The sequence below is a fragment of the Oncorhynchus gorbuscha genome, linkage group LG05 (assembly GCF_021184085.1).
Source record: "Oncorhynchus gorbuscha isolate QuinsamMale2020 ecotype Even-year linkage group LG05, OgorEven_v1.0, whole genome shotgun sequence".
Taxonomy (NCBI): domain Eukaryota; kingdom Metazoa; phylum Chordata; class Actinopteri; order Salmoniformes; family Salmonidae; genus Oncorhynchus; species Oncorhynchus gorbuscha.
This window is the reverse complement of record NC_060177.1, coordinates 70,164,972-70,187,211: the sequence shown is the minus strand read 5'-3', so window position 1 is coordinate 70,187,211 and position 22,240 is coordinate 70,164,972. Positions and strand designations below refer to the sequence as shown.

Below are 22,240 nucleotides of genomic sequence, written 5' to 3'. Positions count from 1 at the left end.
GTCATGGGCTGGATTATAGGTAGTCATGTCCTGGATTATAGGTAGTCATGTCCTGGAATATAGGTATTCTTCGGCTGGATTATAGGTAGTCATGGGCCGGATTATACATTGTCATGGGCTGGATTATAGGTAGTCATGGGCTGGATTATAGGTAGTCATGGGCTGGATTATAGGTAGTCATGGGCTGGATTATAGGTAGTCATGGGCTGGATTATAGGTAGACATGTCCTGGAAAATAGGTAGACATTTCCTGAATTATAGGTAGTCATGTCCTGGATTATTGGTAGTCATGTCCTGGATTATAGGTAGTCATGGGCTGGATTATAGGTAGTCATGTCCTGGAATATATGTATTCATGGGCTGGATTATAGGTAGTCATGTCCTGGATTATATGTAGTCATGTCCTGGAATATAGGTATTCTTCGGCTGGATTATAGGTAGTCATGGGCCGGATTATACATTGTCATGGGCTGGATTATAGGTAGTCATGGGCTGGATTATAGGTAGTCATGGGCTGGATTATAGGTAGTCACAGGCTGGATTATATGTAGTCATAGGATGGATTATAGGTAGTCATGTCCTGGATTATAGGTAGTCATGGGCTGGATTATAGGTAGTCATGTCCTGGATTATAGGTAGTCATGGGCTGGATTATAGGTAGCCATGTCCTGGAATATATGTAGTCATGGGCTGGATTATAGGTATTCATGGGCTGTATTATAGGTGGTCATGGGCTGGATTATAGGTAGTCAGCGGCTGGATTAGTTGTAGTCATGGGCTGGATTATAGGTAGTCATGGGCTGGATTATAGGTAGTCATGGGCCAGATTATAGGTAGTCATGGGCCAGATTATAGGTAGTCATGGGCTGGATTATAGGTAGTCATTTCCTGGAAAATAGGTAGACATTTCCTGAATTATAGGTAGTCATGTCCTGGATTATAGGTAGTCATGTCTAGGATTATAGGTAGTCATGGGCTGGATTATAGGTAGTCGTGTCCTGGAATATAGGTATTCTTCGGCTGGATTATAGGTAGTCATGGGCGGATTATACATTGTCATGGGCTGGATTATAGGTAGTCATGGGCTGGATTATAGGTAGACATTTCCTGAATTATAGGAAGTCATGTCCTGGATTATAGGTAGTCATGTCCTAGATTATAGGTAGTCATGGGCTGGATTATAGGTAGTCATGTCCTGGAATATATGTAGTCATGGGCTGGATTATAGGTATTCATGGGCTGTATTATAGGTAGTCATGGGCTGGATTATAGGTAGTCATGGGCTGGATTAGTTGTAGTCATGGGCTGGATTATAGGTAGTCATCGGCTGGATTATGGATTTTCCTAGGGTTCAGTGTCTCCTGGTGTTGGAATTTTAGATGTCTTTGGACCTTTTCTGCATGTGTGTGTTAATAGTTACCGCCTCACTGATACACCATCCTCATGACCTAACCTGACTTTGTGTGTGTGTGCGTGTGTGTGTGTGTGTCTTCCAGAGTGCAGCAGCAGCTCCCAGTCCCATACTTGGAAACCTTCCCCCAGGAGAGGGAATGCCAGTGGGACCCGTACCTCCAGGATTCTTCCAGGTACACACACACACACATGTACATACAGTATATACAGTTGAATTCGGAAGTGTACATACTCTTAGGTTGGAATCATTAAAACTCGATTTTCAACCACTCTACAAATTTATCGTTAACAAACTATGGTTTTGGCAAGTCGGTTAGGACATCTACTTTGTGCATGACACAAGTAATATTTAACAATTGTTTACAGACAGATTATTTCACTTCTAATTCACTGTATCACATTTCCAGTGGGTCAGAAGTTTACATACACTAAGTTGAATGTGCCTTTAAACAACTTCCAGAAAATGATGTCATGGCTTTAGAAGCTTCTGATAAGCTAATTGACATCATTTGAGTCAATTGGAGATGTACCTGCGGATGTATTTCAAGGCCTACCTTCAAACTCAGTGCCTCTTTGCTTGACATCATGGGAAACTCAAAAGAAATCAGCAAAGACCTCAGAAACAAAATTGTAGACCTTCACAAGTCTGGTTCATCCTTGGGAGCAATTGCCAAATGCCTGAAGGTACCATGTTCATCTGTACATACAATAGTACACAAGTATAAACTCCATGGGACCACGCAGCTGTCATACCACTCAGGAAGGAGACGCATTCTGTCTCCTAGAGATGAACGTGCTTTGGTGCGAAAAGTGCAAATCAAAGACCTTGTGAAGATGCTGGAGGAAACAGGTGCAAAAGTATCTATATCCACAGTAAAACGAGTCGTATATCGACATAACCTGAAAGGCCGCTCAGCAAGAAAGAAGCCACTGCTACAAATCCGCCATAAAAGAAGCCAGACTACGGTTTGCAACTGCACATGGTGACAAAGATCGTACTTTTTGGAGAAATGTCCTCTGGTTTGATGAAACAAAAATAGAACTGTTTGGCAACAATGACCATCATTATGTTTGGAGGAAAAGGGGGGGGATTGCAAGCCGAAGAACACCATCCCAACCGTGAAGCACAGGGGTTGGCAGCATCATGTTGTGGGGGTGCTTTGCTGCAGGAGGGACTGGTGCACTTCACAAAATAGATGGCATCATGAGGGAAGGAAAATTCTGTGGATATATTGAGGCAACATCTCAAGACATCAGTCAAGTTAAAGCTTGGTCACAAATGGATCTTCCAAATGGACAATGATCCCAAGCATACTTCCAAAGTTGTGGCAAAATGGCTTAAGGACAACAAAGTCACAGTATCGGAGTGGCCATCACAAAGCCCTGACCTCAATCCTATAGAAAATTGGTGGGCAGAACTGAAAAAGCGTGTGCGTGCAAGGAGGCCTACAAATCTGGAGGTTTACACCATCTCTGTCAGGAGGAATGGGCCAGATTTCACCCAACGTATTGTGGGAATGTCACGTCCTGACCTTAGTTCCTTTTGTATGTTTCTATTTTAGGTTGATCAGGGCGTGAGTTGGGGTGGGCACTCTGTTTAGTTCTTGTGTTTGTATTTCTATGTGTTTTGCCTGGTATGGCAGCTGTCAATCGTTGTCTCTGATTGAGAACCATACTTAGGTAGCCTGTTTTCCCACTCTTGTTTGTAGGTGGTTATTTTCTCTTTCAGTGTTTTTCACCATTCGGGACTGTTTTGTTTTTTCTTTATTCGCTTGTTTGTTTGTTTCCTCTGTTCAGTGTAATAAATATGACGAACACTTACCACCCTGCATATTGGTCCGATATTTCCTACTCCTCCTCAGACGACGAAGAGATTCGTTACAGGGAAGCTTGTGGAAGGCTACCTGAAACGTTTTACCCAAGTTAAACAATTTAAAGGCAATGCTACCAAATACTAATTGAGTGTATATAAACTTCTGACCCACTAGGAATGTGATGAAAGAAATACAAGCCTAAATAAATAATTCTCTCTACTATTATTCTGACATTTCACATTCTTAAAATCAAGTGGTGATCCTAACTGACCTAAAACAGGGAATTTTTACTAGGATTAAATGTCAGGAATGGTGAAAAACTGAGTTTAAATGTATTTGGCTAAGGTGTATTTGAATATATAAAGCAGAAAAGGGGTCTTCCCAGTGTTGTGGCTGAATGGGCTACAGGGAAGTATTTAGTGTGCACACTCAGATTGGCATGGTACTGCTCCCTAGGGGTGTGTTATGATACTGCTCCCTAGGGGTGTGTTATGGAACTGCTCCCTATGGGTGTGTTATGGTACTGCTCCCTCGGGGTGTGTAATGATACTGCTCCCTAGGGGTGTGTAATGGTACTGCTCCCTAGAGGTGTGTTATGGTACTGCTCCCTATCGGTCTGTTATGGTACTGCTCCCTAGGGGTGTGTTATGGTACTGCTCCCTATGGGTGTGGTATGATACTGCTCCCCAGGGGTGTGTAATGGTACTGCTCCCTAGGGGTGTGTAATGGTACTGCTCCCTAGGGGTGTGTTATGGTACTGCTCCCTATCGGTCTGTTATGGTACTGCTCCCTAGGGGTGTGTAATGGTACTGCTCCCTAGGGGTGTGTAATGGTACTGCTCCCTAGGGGTGTGTTATGGTACTGCTCCCTAGGGGTGTGTTATGGTACTGCTCCCTAGGGGTGTGTTATGGTACTGCTCCCTAGGGGTGTGTTATGGTACTGCTCCCTAGGGGTGTGTTATGGTACTGCTCCCTAGGGGTGTGTTATGGTACTGCTCCCTACGGGTGTGTAATGGTACTGCTCCCTAGGGGTGTGTTATGGTACTGCTCCCTAGGGGTGTGTTATGGTACTGCTCCCTATGGGTGTGGTATGGTACTGCTCCCTATGGGTGTGGTATGGTACTGCTCCCTAGGGGTGTGTTATGATACTGCTCCCTAGGGGTGTGTTATGGTACTGCTCCCTATGGGTGTGGTATGGTACTGCTCCCTAGGGGTGTGTAATGGTACTGCTCCCTAGGGGTGTGTAATGGTACTGCTCCCTAGAGGTGTATTATGGTACTGCTCCCTAGGGGTGTGTTATGGTACTGCTCCCTAGGGGTGTGTTATGGTACTGCTCCCTAGGGGTGTGTTATGGTACTGCTCCCTAGGGGTGTGGTATGGTACTGCTCCCTAGGGGTGTGTTATGGTACTGCTCCCTAGGGGTGTGGTATGGTACTGCTCCCTAGGGGTGTGGTATGGCACTGCTCCCTAGGGGTGTGGTATGGTACTGCTCCCTAGGGGTGTGTAATGGTACTGCTCCCTAGGGGTGTGTAATGGTACTGATCGCTAGAGGTGTGTTATGGTACTGCTCCCTAGGGGTGTGTTATGGTACTGCTCCCTAGGGGTGTGTTATGGTACTGCTCCCTAGGGGTGTGTTATGGTACTGCTCCCTAGGGGTGTGTTATGGTACTGCTCCCTAGGGGTGTGGTATGGTACTGCTCCCTGTAGCTCACATCATTGGCTGGATTTGGGTTAGTTTGAATTGAACCCAACATTTATGTGACCGTTTATTGTGTGTGGTGTGGACATTGGATAGCAGGCACACAAAATAGCAAAATGATATTTCACACACAGTTCACACACATTTTAGTCCTACAGGAAATACTGATAGTTTCAAACATATACACGTAGTTAGTCATGGAAGTTGTGGAAGTGACCAGGGCCGTGTACACAGCTTTGGACAGAGATGAAAGGGAGTTAGTTAAATTTTGCATGTCTTTGCTAGAACCACTACCGGGGTGGGCTATATCAGCTGATTATTTAGAATGTAGGTTATGAATTAGCTAGTTAGCAAGGCTAATCTGTTAAAATAAGTAAACTAGTGTTTACTTGATTTGAATTTGTTCTGCTGCTTACAAACAGTCAAACTGCAGATGCCCCCTTCCCTGTCCCTGACTGTCAGATAACACATGCTAGCAACAGCAAAGTAACCGCCAGTAGGTGGCTTGTGCATGCAGGATGAGCGCATCAGCTTATGTGCACCGCCACACTTGCGGGGGCAGATCGGGCGGAGGAGGGTATTTTTTAAAGATTCATTAGAACATTATGAGAAATGTTCTAGATTGATGGACAAGTTGTTACATCTAAAGTTACAATAGAGAAAATAAAAAATAAAAATTAAATAAAAAGTAATCAGTACAAAAGGGCCCTTTTTCATAGGCGGGCAAAGGACAGGTGCACCAGCACGCCTAGGGTCCTATCTGTGCAGGTGCCTGGTCATGATGACTGACTGTCATACTAACATCGCTAGTATTCATCATCATATACTTTATATTTTTCCAACGGTCTATCTCTATCTCCCTAACTCTACCTTCCTCTATCCCAACTCTCCCCTGTGTGTGTGTGTGTGTGTGTGTGTGTGTGTGTGTGTGTGTGTGTGTGTGTGTGTGTGTGTGTGTGTGTGTGTGTGTGTGTGTGTGTGTGTGTGTGTGTGTGTGTGTGTGTGTGTGTGTGTGTGTGTGTGTGTGTGTGTGTGTGTGTGTACCTTCACAGTCGTTCATGTCGCCTCGTTACCCTGGTGGGCCCAGACCTCCTCTCAGAATACCCAATCAGGTAAGATCACTAACGCCCTCCTCAGGTTGCAATAGGAAATGTATTCTAATGTTCCATTGTACATCTGTCTATAATACTTCTTTATATCCTGACCTCCTTTTTATTTCACTTATATCTGCTTCTCTTTATATCTTACTTGACCACATTATCTTGTCTTGTCTTACAGTCAAAGAGGGTGTTTTTCTTTATACCTTACTTGACCACATTATCTTGTCTTGTCTTACAGTCAAAGAGGGTGTTTTTCTTTATACCTTACTTGAACACATTATCTTGTCTTGACTGTGTTTTGGCATGATTGTGTGTATAGCTCCTCATATTTAGTATATGTTAGTGATGATGTGTGATATTCTGTGATGATCATGATGATGATGATGATTTTGGCACAGGCAATGGGGGTCCCTGGTAACCAGCCTATGCTGCCCAGCGGAATGGACCCCACGAGACAACAAGGTGGGTCTCTCACACATACACACCACAGACTCTTACATACACACACAGGCTGAGGGCTGATGGCTCTCTATTTTTTTCAGGGCATCCAAATATGGGGGGGCCCATGCAGCGAATGACTCCCCCCAGAGGGATGGTCTCTCTTGGGCCACAGGTATGTGATTGATTGAATTAAATCTCCAGGTACAGTATGCATAACTTTAAACTCCTTCTGTCACATTTGAGCTTGTTTGTAGGTGGGTGAATATATTTGTATATATGTGTTTATATACAGTATGTACATGTGTGGTAGTATACTATGGTAGTATTTCTACTCTCCACCTGTGGAAACCTGTTTGATGTATGTGTACACTACATTATGGTCATTTGGCCTTGGGATTCTCTCTTCCAGAATTACGGTGGAGGGATGAGACCACCTCTCAATGCACTGGTTGGTCCTGGGATGCCTGGCATGAACATGTGAGCACTCTATCATCAACACACACATGCATGCACCAGACCTGGGTTCAAATACAGTGCAAACATACAGTACATACACACACACACACACACATAGCAGTGGAGTACTGCAGTTTTGCGAGTATTATAGCTAATCTCATGCTATTCAACACCTTTTACCATGAGGCTGAGAGACAATGTTCCTGCAATACTACACATACAGAGCCTTCAGAAAGTGTTCATACCCCTTTGACTTATTCCACATTTTGTTGTGTTACTGCCTGAATTCAAAATATCTCTCACCCATCTGTACACAATACCCCATAATGACAAAGTGAAAACATGTTTTTAGAAATGTTTGCAAATGTATTGAAAATTAAATACAGAAATATCTAATTTACCTAAGTATTTACACCCCTGAGTCAATTCATGTTAGAATCACCTTCGGCAATGATTACAGCGTCTTTCTGGGTAAGTCTCTAAGAGCTTGGCACACCTGGATTGTACAATATTTTTTTATTATTATTTTTAAATTCTTCAAGCTCTGTCAAGTTGGTTGTTGATCATTGCTACACAGCCATTTTCAAGTCTTGCCTTAGCTTTTCATGCAGATTTAAGTCAAAACTGTAACTAAGGCCACTCATGAACATTCAATGTCATCTTGGTAAGCAACTCGTGTATACACTGAGTGTACAAAACATTAAGAACACCTTCCTAATATTGAGTCCATGTGGAGCCCATGATCACTCAAATGCTTCCCACAGTTGAGTCAAGTTGACTGAATGTCCTTTGGGTGGTGGACCATTATTGATACACACAGGAAACTGTTGAGCATGAAAAACCCAGTAGCGTTACAGTTCTTGAAACAAATCGGTGCGCCTGGCACTTTTTACCATACCCCATTCAGAGGGGTTGGGTTAAATGTGGAGACACATTTCAGTTGAATGCATTCAGTTGTACAACTGACTAGGTATCCCCTTTTCCCTTTCCTTTCCATTCAAAGGCCCTTCAATCTTTTGTCTTGCCCATTCACCCTCTGAATGGCACACATGCACAATCCATGTCTCAATTGCCTCAACACTTTAAAATACTTATTTAACCTGTCTCCTCCCCTTCATCTACACTGATTAAAGTGGATTTAACAAGTGACATCAATAAGGGATCATAGCTTTCATCTGGATTCACCTGGTCAGTCTATGTCATGGAAAGAGCAGGTGTTCTTAATGTTTTGTACACTGTTTTGTACATTTGGCCTTGTGTTTTAGATTATTGTCCTGCTGAAAGGTTCATTTGCCTCCCAGTGTCTGTTAGAAAGCATACTGAACCAGGTTTTCATTTAGGATTTTACCTGTGCTTAGCTCTATTTAGTTTCTTTTTATCCTAAAAAGCTCCCTAGTCTTTGCCGATGACATTTACATTTACATTTAAGTAATTTAGCAGACGCTCTTATCCAGAGCGACTTACAAATTGGTGCATTCACCTTATGGCATCCAGTGGAACAGTCACTTTGCAATAGTGCATCTAAATCTTAAAGGGGGGGTGAGAAGGATTACTTATCCTATCCTAGGTATTCCTTAAAGAGGTGGGGTTTCAGGTGTCTCCGGAAGGTGGTGATTGACTCCGCTGTCCTGGCGTCGTGAGGGAGTTTGTTCCACCATTGGGGGGACAGAGCAGCGAACGGTTTTGACTGGGCTGAGCGGGAACTGTACTTCCTCAGTGGTAGGGAGGCGAGCAGGCCAGAGGTGGATGAACGCAGTGCCCTTGTTTGGGTGTAGGGCCTGATCAGAGCCTGGAGGTACTGAGGTGCCGTTCCCCTCACAGCTCCGTAGGCAAGCACCATGGTCTTGTAGCGGATGCGAGCTTCAACTGGAAACCAGTGGAGAGAGCGGAGGAGCGGGGTGACGTGAGAGAACTTGGGAAGGTTGAACACCAGACGGGCTGCGGCGTTCTGGATGAGTTGTAGGGGTTTAATGGCACAGGCAGGGAGCCCAGCCAACAGCGAGTTGCAGTAATCCAGACGGGAGATGACAAGTGCCTGGATTAGGACCTGCGCCGCTTCCTGTGTGAGGCAGGGTCGTACTCTGCGGATGTTGTAGAGCATGAACCTACAGGAACGGGCCACCGCCTTGATGTTAGTTGAGAACGACAGGGTGTTGTCCAGGATCACGCCAAGGTTCTTAGCGCTCTGGGAGGAGGACACAATGGAGTTGTCAACCGTGATGGCGAGATCATGGAACGGGCAGTCCTTCCGCGGGAGGAAGAGCAGCTCCGTCTTGCCGAGGTTCAGCTTGAGGTGGTGATCCGTCATCCACACTGATATGTCTGCCAGACATGCAGAGATGCGATTCGCCACCTGGTCATCAGAAGGGGGAAAGGAGAAGATTAATTGTGTGTCGTCTGCATAGCAATGATAGGAGAGACCATGTGAGGTTATGACAGAGCCAAGTGACTTGGTGTATAGCGAGAATAGGAGAGGGCCTAGAACAGAGCCCTGGGGGACACCAGTGGTGAGAGCGTGTGGTGAGGAGACAGATTCTCGCCACGCCACCTGGTAGGAGCGACCTGTCAGGTAGGACGCAATCCAAGCGTGGGCCGCGCCGGAGATGCCCAACTCAGAGAAGGTGGAGAGGAGGATCTGATGGTTCACAGTATCGAAGGCAGCCGATAGGTCTAGAAGGATGAGAGCAGAGGAGAGAGAGTTAGCTTTAGCAGTGCGGAGCGCCTCCGTGATACAGAGAAGAGCAGTCTCAGTTGAATGACTAGTCTTGAAACCTGACTGATTTGGATCAAGAAGGTCATTCAGAGAGAGGTAGCGGGAGAGCTGGCCAAGGACGGCACGTTCAAGAGTTTTGGAGAGAAAAGAAAGAAGGGATACTGGTCTGTAGTTGTTAACATCGGAGGGATCGAGTGTAGGTTTTTTCAGAAGGGGTGCAACTCTCGCTCTCTTGAAGACGGAAGGGACGTAGCCAGCGGTCAGGGATGAGTTGATGAGCGAGGTGAGGTGAGGGAGAAGGTCTCCGGAAATGGTCTGGAGAAGAGAGGAGGGGATAGGCTCAAGCGGGCAGGTTGTTGGGCGGCCGGCCGTCACAAGACGCAAGATTTCATCTGGAGAGAGAGGGGAGAAAGAGGTCAGAGCACAGGGTAGGGCAGTGTGAGCAGAACCAGCGGTGTCGTTTGACTTAGCAAACGAGGATCGAGCATACCCATAACGAGTATACCCATAACATGATGCATCCACCACCATGTTTGAAAATATGAAGTGGTACTCAGTGATATGTTGGATTTGCCCCAAACATAAGGCTTTTGTATTCAGGACATAAAGATAATTTCTTCTGCAATTGTTTGGCGAGTTTTACTTTAGTGCGTTATTCCAAACAGGATGCATGTTTTTGAATATTTGTATTCTGTACAGGCTTACTTCTTTTCACTCTGTCATTTAGGTTAGTATTGTGAAGTAACTATAATGTTGTTGATCCATCCTCAGATTTCTCCGATCACGGCCATTAATAAACACTGTACCTGTTTTAAAGTCACCATTTACCTCGTGGTGAAATCCCTGAGCGGTTTCCTTCCTCTCCGGCAACTGAGTTAGGAAGGACGCCTGTATCTTTGTAGTGACTGGGTGTATTGATACATCATCCAAAGTGTAATTATTAACTTCACCATGCTCAAAGCGATATTCAAATGCCTGCTGCTTTTTTTTACACTTTTCTACACTTTACCCTTCTTTGCGAGGCATGGAAAACCTCCCTGGTCTTTGTGGTTGAATCTGTGTGTGAAATTCACTGCTCGACCTTACAGATAATTGTATGTGTGGGGTACAGATATGAGGTAGTCATTAAAAAAATATTTTAAACACTATTATTGCACACAGAGTGAGTCCATGCATCTTATTATTATATACTTATATACTTGCCATAACGAAGGGGTTGACTACTTACTGGCTCAAGACTTTTCAGCTTTTCATTTTTCAAAAAACAGAATTCCACTTTGACATTTTGGGTATTGTGCCAGTGACACTAAATCTCAATTTAAACCATTTTAAATTCAGGCTGTAAATCAATAAAATGTGGAAAAAGTTGAAGTGTGTGAATACTTTCTGAGGGCACTGTATTGCCATGGGGCGGAGAGAGAAATAAGCAGTTTTATAGCTGATATTCTGTTATTCTACACATTTTGCCATGAGGCTGAGAGAAAATGTTGCAGTTTTACAGCTATTTTTCTGTCATTCTAAATATTTTTGCCATGGCTTATGACGTGTTAAAAAACTAAAGTGTGTGTCTGTATTCTAGGGGCCCTGGTGGGGGTAGACCTTGGCCAAATCCTCCAAATGCCAACTCGGTGAGTACAGAAAAACACTGTAACACAACCACCATGACAGATACTTAAATAAACCACAATTACAATAAATGGTCATACATTTTTCGCAGAGAGGGTTTAAATAAAGAAACATTTTCTTCTCTCTCTCCTCCCCACCCCCTCTCTGTCTATAGATCCCATACTCCTCTGCGTCTCCAGGGAGTTATGTGGTATGTGACTAGAAGTTGGTTCTCTGTATTTGCCTGTAATTTACAGGACAGTATAGGGAGTATTGTGTTAACAGCTATTAAGAGCATTATATTGGTGGTGTGTTGTAGCTTTGATGTATCTGAGGCATTCTTCTCCCCATAATCAACTCTCATTTTAGGGTCCACCAGGAGGAGGGGGGCCACCTGGTACTCCAATAATGCCCAGCCCAGCAGGTAGTGTGTGTGGGTGTGGGTGTGGGTGTGGGTGTGGGTGTGGGTGTTTGAGTCTTGTGAGTTGCTGACCCGGGAGGACAGTGGAAGGGGAACAAAATTGATGTCCTGTTGATATCTACGATTTAGACAGAGTCATATTTACTAACCTAAGGCATCGTTGGATCTTCTCGTAATTGAATCTTTGCCATGCGTAGGCTTATGGTACCTGGTGTCCCTAGGCCTAGACCTGAGTGAGGCACAATGGATGTGTGTGTGGGGTTACAAGGACAGGGATACATTCACAATGTTACAAATGGACTTAAGCCATTTGGTCTGAAACTATTTAGCTATTTATATCGGGCCTAAGATGTGATGTAATGCTTTACCTGAAGTCAGTTGCCAATTTGGCCAGTAGTATGTTAAAGTTTCTACATTTGAGTCATTTAGCAGATGCTCTTATCCAAATTGACTTAAAGTTAGTGCATTAATCTTAAGGTGGGACAACCACATATCACAGTCAAAGTAAGTACATTTCACCTGAATAAGGTAGCTTTTCTAGTGATTACTTAACCTGAAGTTGACTAATGTGTGTTTGTGTAGTAAACTGTATGTATTGGTTCTTATGTTATTTGAGCGGTTATTATTGCACCAATGGGTCTGTTTCCCATTGTTTCCTGTCAGACTCAACTAACTCTGGTGACAACATGTACACCCTGATCAACACAGTCCCTCCTGGTGGAAACAGACCAAATGTAAGACAACTCATTCATTATTATCTGTGTGTGTGTGTGGCATGCATGCCTACGTGTTTCTGTGTGTGTATTGAACTGTGTATAACTGTGTGCTTGTGTTTGTTCCTCAGTTCCCAATGGGTCCAGGTGCAGACGGTCCAATGGGAGGGATGGCAGGAATGGAGCCACATCACATGAACGGGTCGCTAGGTAACACTTACAAACATACACACGCACGTTCGCGTTGAGCCTGTTCTTAACTCACTACACTAGTCTTGTGAAGAGCAAGTTTATCTTGTTAAGACTCCCATTCCTGTGCGGGTAGCGTGACTACAGCTCAAGCTCATTACCATAACGCACAATGCGCAAAAATATTCCTAAAAATATTTAACCTCCACACATTAACAAGTAAAATAGCTCAAATGAAAGATAAACAAGTTGTTTATTTAGCCAGCAAGTCAGATTTCTAAAATGTTTTACGGCGAAAACATAGCACATATTTATGTCAAACCACCACCGCAGACATAGCTCATTAGCATAGCCAAGTAGGAAAAAAGATGCAATCAACAAACGCAGGATTAAAAGAAAAATCATATCACTAACCTTTTGAAATCTTCATCAGATGACGTAATATAACATGTTACACAGTACATTCATTTTTTTTTCAATAATATGCTATATATATCCATAAATCTCTGTTTACAATGATGCATCGTTCAAAAAATGCTACTAAAATGTCCGGAGAAATGACGATAGCTCCGGCAGATAACGTCAGCTAACAAGGAATACACATCATAAACTTTGACTAAATATGCATGTTTTACATATGTATAGGAAGATACACTTCTTCTAAATGCAAACGCTGTGTTACTTTTATTTCTAACATTACATTTTGCGTTTACTAGGCTATAATAGGGAGTCGGCGCTCCAAAATGTAGCATTCTGGCTCCTCTATCTTGGAGTCGACAGAAACCCAAAAAACACATAAATATTCCCTTACCTTTGCTGTTCTTCCATCAAAAGACCTGGAAGGAATTATACTTACCAAAAACAGCCTTTAGTTTTCAAGTCTGCGTCTATCGGTTCTCAAAATAGCCTCATTTTGGTCAAAATGTAGGCAAAATTCAAGTGGATGCGCACCAAAACGCCGAAAATATATATCATATGTTGAGTAAACTTGTCAAACTATGTTCATAATTAAGCTTTAACATGTTATAAAGGTGTACAGCAATTTTGAGGACGAAGCTAAACACACACGTCTTGTCATTGATCCTGAAGAAAAGAGAGAGCAGGAGCAGAGCGCGCATACAGGGCACTTTTTTTTGGCGTGACCAAGACCTTTCGGCACGCTCAACGTCTCGTGAGCGCGCGATTCACACACTGACAAGCCCTATAGAAGGCAGGCTTTGCGCTGAACACGTAGAAACTGTTCTCAGAGCTGTAGCCTTTTGGGAAGTGCGTTTAAGATGACGTCAAAGTCGGGGCAACTTTTTCCATGACAAGAGAGATTTTGGGAGAATGCATGCCCTGACACTTCTGCTTTACATAGAGACAAAATTTAAACGGTTTTAGAAGCGTTAGAGTGTTTTCTATTCGATAATAGTTTTTTATATGCATATATTAGCAACTTTTGAAAAAAAATTATTCTGTTTTATGGGTACCCAAATCCTCCAGAAGGGGCAGTAAACCGTGGTATCCTGAACAGGATATGTTTGCTGGACTGTATAGTAGTAATGTCCTTCAAAAAAATGTCACCTTCTCTCTATCAAACACCCAGGGTCTGGAGACATGGACAGCCTCCCCAAGGTAAGAGAAGACTCCAACCCAAACCATCAGTCACCAGCATCACTCATATCTGTCAATCAATTCTCAGACAGAATTAAGTGTTTCACAACACATTGTAGTGATTAGCCTGTATTTGTATGTGGTTGAATCATTGGTACTACCGTTAATGGATCATCTGCCCTATATAGTATAGTATGGTATGTATAGCTATTTGATAGATGATATTTCTGTGTTTTATGGTTGGTCTTGATTAGAACTCACCTGGTAACCTGAGTCTGAGTAACCAGCCGGGGACCCCCAGAGAAGATGGAGAGATGGGTGGCAACTTCCTCAACCCCTTTCAGAACGAGAGCGTGAGTTCGTACCCACAACCTCACTTACACGTGTTATTGGTAGAATATCTGTACGTAGAAGACTGTTTTGTACATTATAACTCAGACTGATTAACTGTGAGGTTATTCAAAGTACCATAGACACATTAGGACTATTGGTACATTTTCTAGCAGTAGGCCTAAAGATTCAAACGTTTTACCAACTTTCACTAAAGCCTACTGTTAGGTTCTAAATAACAGAGTAAAAACTGACGGACAACAATAAAAGCTCCAACCAAGTTTATTCACCCAAAGGGTCGGACAGCTGAACAGTGGATCAAATCAAATGTATTTATAAAGCCCGTCTTACATCAGCTGGTATCTCAAAGTGCTGTACAGAAACCCAGGCTAAAACCCCAAACAGCAAGCAATGCAGGTGTAGAAGCACGGTGGCTAGGAAGAACTCCCTAGAAAGTATCCTCCTTCCCTCTAAGCATGACGTGTTTATTGCTAGGAAGAACTCCCTAGAAAGTATCCTCCTTCCCTCTAAGCATGACGTGTTTATTGCTAGGAAGAACTCCCTAGGAAGTATCCTCCTTCCCTCTAAGCATGACGTGTTTATTGCTAGGAAGAACTCCCTAGGAAGTATCCTCCTTCCCTCTAAGCATGACGTGTTTATTGCTAGGAAAAACTCCCTAGGAAGTATCCTCCTTCCCTCTAAGCATGACGTGTTTATTGCTAGGAAGAACTCCCTAGGAAGTATCCTCCTTCCCTCTAAGCATGACGTGTTTATTGCTAGGCAGAACTCCCTAGGAAGTATCCTCCTTCCATCTAAGCATGACGTGTTTATTGCTAGGAAGAACTCCCTAGGAAGTATCCTCCTTCCCTCTAAGCATGACGTGTTTATTGCTAGGAAGAACTCCCTAGGAAGTATCCTCCTTCCCTCTAAGCATGACGTGTTTATTGCTATAGGCAGAACTCCCTAGGAAGTATCCTCCTTCCCTCTAAGCATGACGTGTTTATTGCTAGGCAGAACTCCCTAGGAAGTATCCTCCTTCCATCTAAGCATGACGTGTTTATTGCTTGGAAGAACTCCCTAGGAAGTATCCTCCTTCCCTCTAAGCATGACGTGTTTATTGCTAGGAAGAACTCCCTAGGAAGTATCCTCCTTCCCTCTAAGCATGACGTGTTTATTGCTATAGGCAGAACTCCCTAGGAAGTATCCTCCTTCCCTCTAAGCATGACGTGTTTATTGCTATAGGCAGAACTCCCTAGGAAGTATCCTCCTTCCCTCTAAGCATGACGTGTTTATTGCTAGGCAGAACTCCCTAGGAAGTAGGAAGTATCCTCCTTCCCTCCCTAAGCATGACGTGTTTATTGCTAGGCAGAACTCCCTAGGAAGTATCCTCCTTCCCTCTAAGCATGACGTGTTTATTGCTAGGAGAACTCCCTAGGAAGTATCCTCCTTCCCTCTAAGCATGACGTGTTTATTGCTAGGCAGAACTCCCTAGGAAGTATCCTCCTTCCCTCTAAGCATGACGTGTTTATTGCTAGGCAGAACTCCCTAGGAAGTATCCTCCTTCCCTCTAAGCATGACGTGTTTATTGCTAGGCAGAACTCCCTAGGAAGTATCCTCCTTCCCTCTAAGCATGACGTGTTTATTGCTAGGCAGAACTCCCTAGGAAGTATCCTCCTTCCCTCTAAGCATGACGTGTTTATTGCTAGGAAGAACTCCCTAGGAAGTATCCTCCTTCCCTCTAAGCATGACGTGTTTATTGCTAGGCAGAACTCCCTAGGAAGTATCCTCCTTCCCTCTAAGCATGACGTGTTTATTGCTAGGCAGAACTCCCTAGGAAGTATCCTCCTTCCCTCTAAGCATGACGTGTTTATTGCTAGGCAGAACTCCCTAGGAAGTATCCTCCTTCCCTCTAAGCATGATGTGTTTATTGCTAGGAAGAACTCCCTAGGAAGTATCCTCCTTCCCTCTAAGCATGATGTGTTTATTGCTAGGCAGAACTCCCTAGGAAGTATCCTCCTTCCCTCTAAGCATGATGTGTTTATTGCTAGGCAGAACTCCCTAGGAAGTATCCTCCTTCCCTCTAAGCATGATGTGTTTATTGCTAGGCAGAACTCCCTAGGAAGTATCCTCCTTCCCTCTAAGCATGACGTGTTTATTGCTAGGCAGAACTCCCTAGGAAGTATCCTCCTTCCCTCTAAGCATGACGTGTTTATTGCTAGGCAGAACTCCCTAGGAAGTATCCTCCTTCCCTCTAAGCATGATGTGTTTATTGCTAGGCAGAACTCCCTAGGAAGTATCCTCCTTCCCTCTAAGCATGACGTGTTTATTGCTAGGAAAAACTCCCTAGGAAGTATCCTCCTTCCCTCTAAGCATGACGTGTTTATTGCTAGGAAGAACTCCCTAGGAAGTATCCTCCTTCCCTCTAAGCATGACGTGTTTATTGCTAGGCAGAACTCCCTAGGAAGTATCCTCCTTCCATCTAAGCATGACGTGTTTATTGCTAGGAAGAACTCCCTAGGAAGTATCCTCCTTCCCTCTAAGCATGACGTGTTTATTGCTAGGAAGAACTCCCTAGGAAGTATCCTCCTTCCCTCTAAGCATGACGTGTTTATTGCTAGGCAGAACTCCCTAGGAAGTATCCTCCTTCCCTCTAAGCATGACGTGTTTATTGCTAGGCAGAACTCCCTAGGAAGTATCCTCCTTCCCTCTAAGCATGATGTGTTTATTGCTAGGCAGAACTCCCTAGGAAGTATCCTCCTTCCCTCTAAGCATGATGTGTTTATTGCTAGGCAGAACTTTAGTGATATGTGTTCTTCCTCACTTCATCTCTTCACTCCTCCTCATAGGATCCCTGATGTCCAACAATAACATATCCTGACAGGATGTAAACGTTCTACATTCCTCTCTCTCCCTCAGTGACATGAATAAGGATATTTCCTATTTTCAAAGTCAGAACACATCACTACTAATTATATATTGTTAGTGTATGGTGTTGATAATAGATAATAATAACGGCCTGAACACTGAAATTCTCCAATACATACCAACACAATGTTTCACCAACCACCGCGGGTACGTGAAGGGCCATTTCAGTGTGTGTGTGCTCTACTTGTTCACACTGGTGGCGGGCACCAATATCGATCATTCGGTATGATATCGTTATCCTTTGATATCGATATGAGCAAGGCATCTTGTGATATCGGTTTATCCTTGCTGTTAACCTACACTAATATGTAAAATAATATACATACTACTCATGCAGGCACAACCCTCACACCGACTCTCAACTGAGCATATTTAACTACCTGCTAATGGGCCATCAACATTTGATTTAAAATGGTTTGGCAGGTTAATCCCCGAGAGCATTCACACCTGGTCCAAGGGGCAATCCTCAAGCAGTTGTCTGTTAGTCCCCGAGAACATTCACACCTGGTCCAAGGGGCAATCCTCAAGCAGTTGTCTGTTATTCCCCGAGAACATTCACACCTGGTCCAAGGGGCAATCCTCAAGCAGTTGTCTGTTAGTCCCCGAGAGCATTCACACCTGGTCCAAGGGGCAATCCTCAAGCAGTTGTCTGTTAGTCCCCGAGAACATTCACACCTGGTCCAAGGGGCAATCCTCAAGCAGTTGTCTGTTAGTCCCCGAGAACATTCACACCTGGTCCAAGGGGCAATCCTCAAGCAGTTGTCTGTTAGTCCCCGAGAGCATTCACACCTGGTCCAAGGGGCAATCCTCAAGCAGTTGTCTGTTAGTCCCCGAGAACATCCACACCTGGTCCAAGGGGCAATCCTCAAGCAGTTGTCTGTTAGTCCCCGAGAACATTCACACCTGGTCCAAGGGGCAATCCTCAAGCAGTTGTCTGTTAGTCCCCGAGAACATTCACACCTGGTCCAAGGGGCAATCCTCAAGCAGTTGTCTGAATTTTACAAACTGTGGAAGTGAAGTCGATACATTATGTGCGTTTGGCTTCATAGGGGTATTGATGTGCGTTTGGCGGCAGTTAGCCTAGCGGTTAGAACGTTGGACCATTAACCGAAAGGTTGTTTGTTCAAATCCCAGCGCCAATAAGGTGAGAAATGTGTCAATGTGCCCTTGAGCAAGGCACTTAACCCTACATTTATTTTTTTTTTAAATTATTTAACCTTTATTTAACTAGGCAAGTCAATTAAGAACAAATTCTTATTTACAATGACAACCTAGGAACAGTGGGTTAACTGCCTTGTTCAGGGGCACTCAGGGAGTTGGGATATGCAAAAAAAAAAACTTTTCCAAGTCAAAAATGCATATTACATTTCGCATGTGTGAAATATGACAAATACAAGAACCCACTAAATTATTATGCATTGATTATATTTCCATAATTATTATTATGTATTGATAATATTTCCTCTGTTTCTCTCTGCAGTATTCTCCAAACATGACCATGAGTGTGTGAAGGCTTCGCCAGCTGGTCAGTTAGTGGTGTGGATTGGTGGAACGCACAGAGACAGGATGTGATGTCATCTAAGCTCCCCGGCTCTTCCTCTCTGTGATATCTCTACCAGGACAGTGGACCCAAGCCTCATTCTCCCCTTGGCCTCTTCTTCTTTTCTGTTTCCTCCCCATTTTACATTTGTGACCTGCTTTGTTCATCAACACCTACCATCAGAGACTGTATAAAGAAACTGAAATAAAACATCTCTGAATATTTAGAAATGTATGTCACTGCACACTCTCAGTTGTGCTAAGTCTGTTAACACAGAAATATGTACCATGCGCCACCATCTTGTGGAAAAGAAACTGAAAACCCTCAAGTGTAAAGAAATTCGAGAGGATAGCGTTCTGGCCTGTCTCCCCACCTGCAGTTGTTATGTCTTGATTTGGATGAATTATATTGTCAACTTCATTCTTATTGGATACACAACAACCTGGGATAAAGGCTATGTGGGACTGGAACTGGGCAACAGCTTCAGTGATTTGAGATCTTGGTCCCACAGTGAACATTCACCAAGAGCTCTTATTTTATTTTCAGCTCCATACACTTGGATTTGATGTGCTATGTTGACTGCAAAGAGAGAGAGACAATGGTGAATTAGATGAGACATAAATGCAGATATCATTCTTGTATCTATGTCTTGACCAGGAACATAAACACCTACAAAACAGAGATTCACCAATCTAACGATTACACATCTGACATGGAGAGAACAGAGAGAATTCCAGTGGTTGGTTTTCTGCCTTTTAAAAAATGATGCAACCTGTTATGATTGTTCAATTAATGCAAAACTGTAGATTTTTTTAAATACCTGCTTTGAGGAGATAAGGGCATGGATAAAGCAAAACTTCCTTCAAGTGAACAGCAGCAAAACCGGGGCTCTACTTGTTGGCAGCCCCCACCAGGTCCAGCACTCACCAAAAACACACCTAACCATAGCAGGACAGAACATCCCTCTCTCCCCCTTAATTTACAATCTGGGTGTAAAGCTTGATTCCTCCCAGACCTTTGACAGCCAGATCAAACAACGTTGTAAAGCCAAGCGTCATTCTATCACCTCAAGAACATTGCCAAACTCTCACCCTCACTCAGACTAACGCAGAGAAACTCATCCATGCCTTTATCTCCTCAATGCTGGACTACTGCAACACACTTCATCGGGATCCCTGGCAGGAGTCACCTGAAGCTCCAATATACCCAGAACAATGCTGCCACGATCCTGATGAGAGTGCGGAAACACTATCCCGTCACCCCCATCCTGGCATCTCTGCACTGGCTCCCCATCTCATTCCGGTTTGAATAGAAAAACCCTCCTGCTTATCTCAAATAACTGCTCTCCCTCCATAACTCCACCCGCAGGTCAAGCGATAGCCTGCTCCTCCACGACCCCAGGACCAAGCTCCGCTCCATGTGGATCAGGCTTTCAGCTTGACCGCCCCAAGCCTCTGGAATGCTCACCATGACCACCTGAAGGCACCACAGACTCTGGGCTCCTTTAAAACGGGCCTAAAGACCTTTCTATGTAGTAAGGCTTTCTGTTGATAGCTGTGCTCCTTGGTGTCCTTGTCCCTTGTAGCGTTATCTGGGTTAATTGTGTCAGTTGCCCTGTCTTGTGTCAATTTGTTTTTTTTATTTTATGCATTTTGAGATTATTCTGTATAATGAAAAGCGCTTTACAAATATCAAAAAATATTTTGATTGATGAAAAAAGGAAGACAAAAACTGCAGCAATGGTTGACAATGGTTGACAATGGTTGTAGAGGGTTTGTGTGAAGGTATTCTTAAAGGTCCAATGCTGTTGTTTTTATCTCAATATCAAATCATTTCTGTGTAACAATTAAGTACCTTACTTCAATATTTAACTATTTAAATGGTTAAAAAATAAGAATCTAGTTTGACTGCACTGGGCCTTTAAAAACACAGAGTTAAATCATTCTCTTAATTTATTATTGTCATCCGGACAAACTGTGATCTTAATGTATTTTGGAGAGTTTGTGTGGAGGTGAAATACAGTAGGTGTATCTCGTATTGTTTTAAACCTAATCCTTAGTCCATGTTAGATTATTACAATATTATTTAGAGGTGGATTTTACTACTCCCTCACATACGTATACCTGTAAAGCTCACAAATCTATCTCCTCTATGTTTTATGTATATTATCTTACAAATGGACAGAAAGAGAGAGGGGGATGGTGAACTAGAGGACACCAGTACAGAGCCTTCTGTTTTCATGTTAGTTCAAAGTCACAAATGTAAATACTGAAAGATGCATTTGTAAATTTGAACGCTCTACATTTTTTATTCCACATTTTGTTAATGTTTGTTTCCATTTGTAACGTGTTCATTTCCTTTTTCTTGTGTTATGTTTTGTAAATACATAGAAATAGAAGTACTACATGGGTTTTGAATATGCTGGTATAAAGCTGATCTTCTCTCATTCAACATGTTGATTCCTTGTCTGTATGTGTACTGTATGTGTTTGTGTAGGCTATGCCCACTGGGCACACCACATAATTTCAATGTGGAAATTTGGGTAATATTTGGTTGACATTGATCAGTGAGATTTCAACATTTAATCACCCACTTAAAAAAAAGAGAAGTTTGTTGAATTCCCAATGTGCTATCACTTTGATCTTAATCATCTAAAACACAACCAAATTACAATGGAAAAACAATGTCAGATTTGTGGTTTAGTTGTCATCTAAATGTGTTATTACTGCACTTTCAAGCATTTAAAAGCACAACAAAGTTAAAATGGGAATACTACACTGAACAAAAATATAAATGCAACATGTAAAGTTTTGGTCCCATTTTTCATGAGCTGAAATAAAAGATCAAAATGCTTATTTCTTTCAAATTTTGTCCACAAATTTGTTTACATCCATGTCAGTTAGCATTTCTCCTTTGCCAAGATAATCCGTCCACCTGACAGGTGTGGCATATCAAGAAGCTGATTAAACAGCATGCTCATTACATATGTGCACCTTGTGCTGGGGACAATAGGCCACTAAAATGTGCAGTTTTGTCACACAACATTGTCACAGATGTTTCAAGTGCTGACTGCAGGAGTGTTCACCAGAGCTGTTGCCAGAGAATTGAATGTTAATATCTCTACCACAAGCCTTCTCCAACGTTGTTTTAAATAATTTAGTAGTATGTCCAACAAGCCTCACAACCGCAGACCATGTGTATGGCTTTGAGAGATTTGCACTGTAAACAGAGTGCCCCATGGTGGTGGGGTTATGGTATGGCATAAGGCATAAGCTATGGACAATGA

At 43.2% G+C, this 22,240-nt stretch overlaps 1 protein-coding gene across 2 annotated transcripts in view; it reads left to right on the top strand.

The window, feature by feature from the left end:
• Positions 1-20,704, top strand: part of LOC124036432 (single-stranded DNA-binding protein 2) — a 144,626-nt gene extending 123,922 nt beyond the window's left edge. For both annotated transcript variants that reach the window (XM_046351017.1, XM_046351018.1), the window contains 13 exons: positions 1,497-1,586; positions 5,978-6,037; positions 6,424-6,487; positions 6,568-6,638; positions 6,876-6,943; positions 11,215-11,263; positions 11,416-11,451; positions 11,610-11,664; positions 12,325-12,395; positions 12,506-12,584; positions 14,152-14,180; positions 14,414-14,512; positions 18,895-20,704. In XM_046351017.1, coding sequence (XP_046206973.1) covers positions 1,497-1,586; positions 5,978-6,037; positions 6,424-6,487; positions 6,568-6,638; positions 6,876-6,943; positions 11,215-11,263; positions 11,416-11,451; positions 11,610-11,664; positions 12,325-12,395; positions 12,506-12,584; positions 14,152-14,180; positions 14,414-14,512; positions 18,895-18,924 — 801 coding nt within the window. In that variant the 3' untranslated portion in view covers positions 18,925-20,704. The remainder of the gene's footprint in view (positions 1-1,496; positions 1,587-5,977; positions 6,038-6,423; positions 6,488-6,567; positions 6,639-6,875; positions 6,944-11,214; positions 11,264-11,415; positions 11,452-11,609; positions 11,665-12,324; positions 12,396-12,505; positions 12,585-14,151; positions 14,181-14,413; positions 14,513-18,894) is intronic.
• Positions 20,705-22,240: the final 1,536 nt, after the last annotated feature.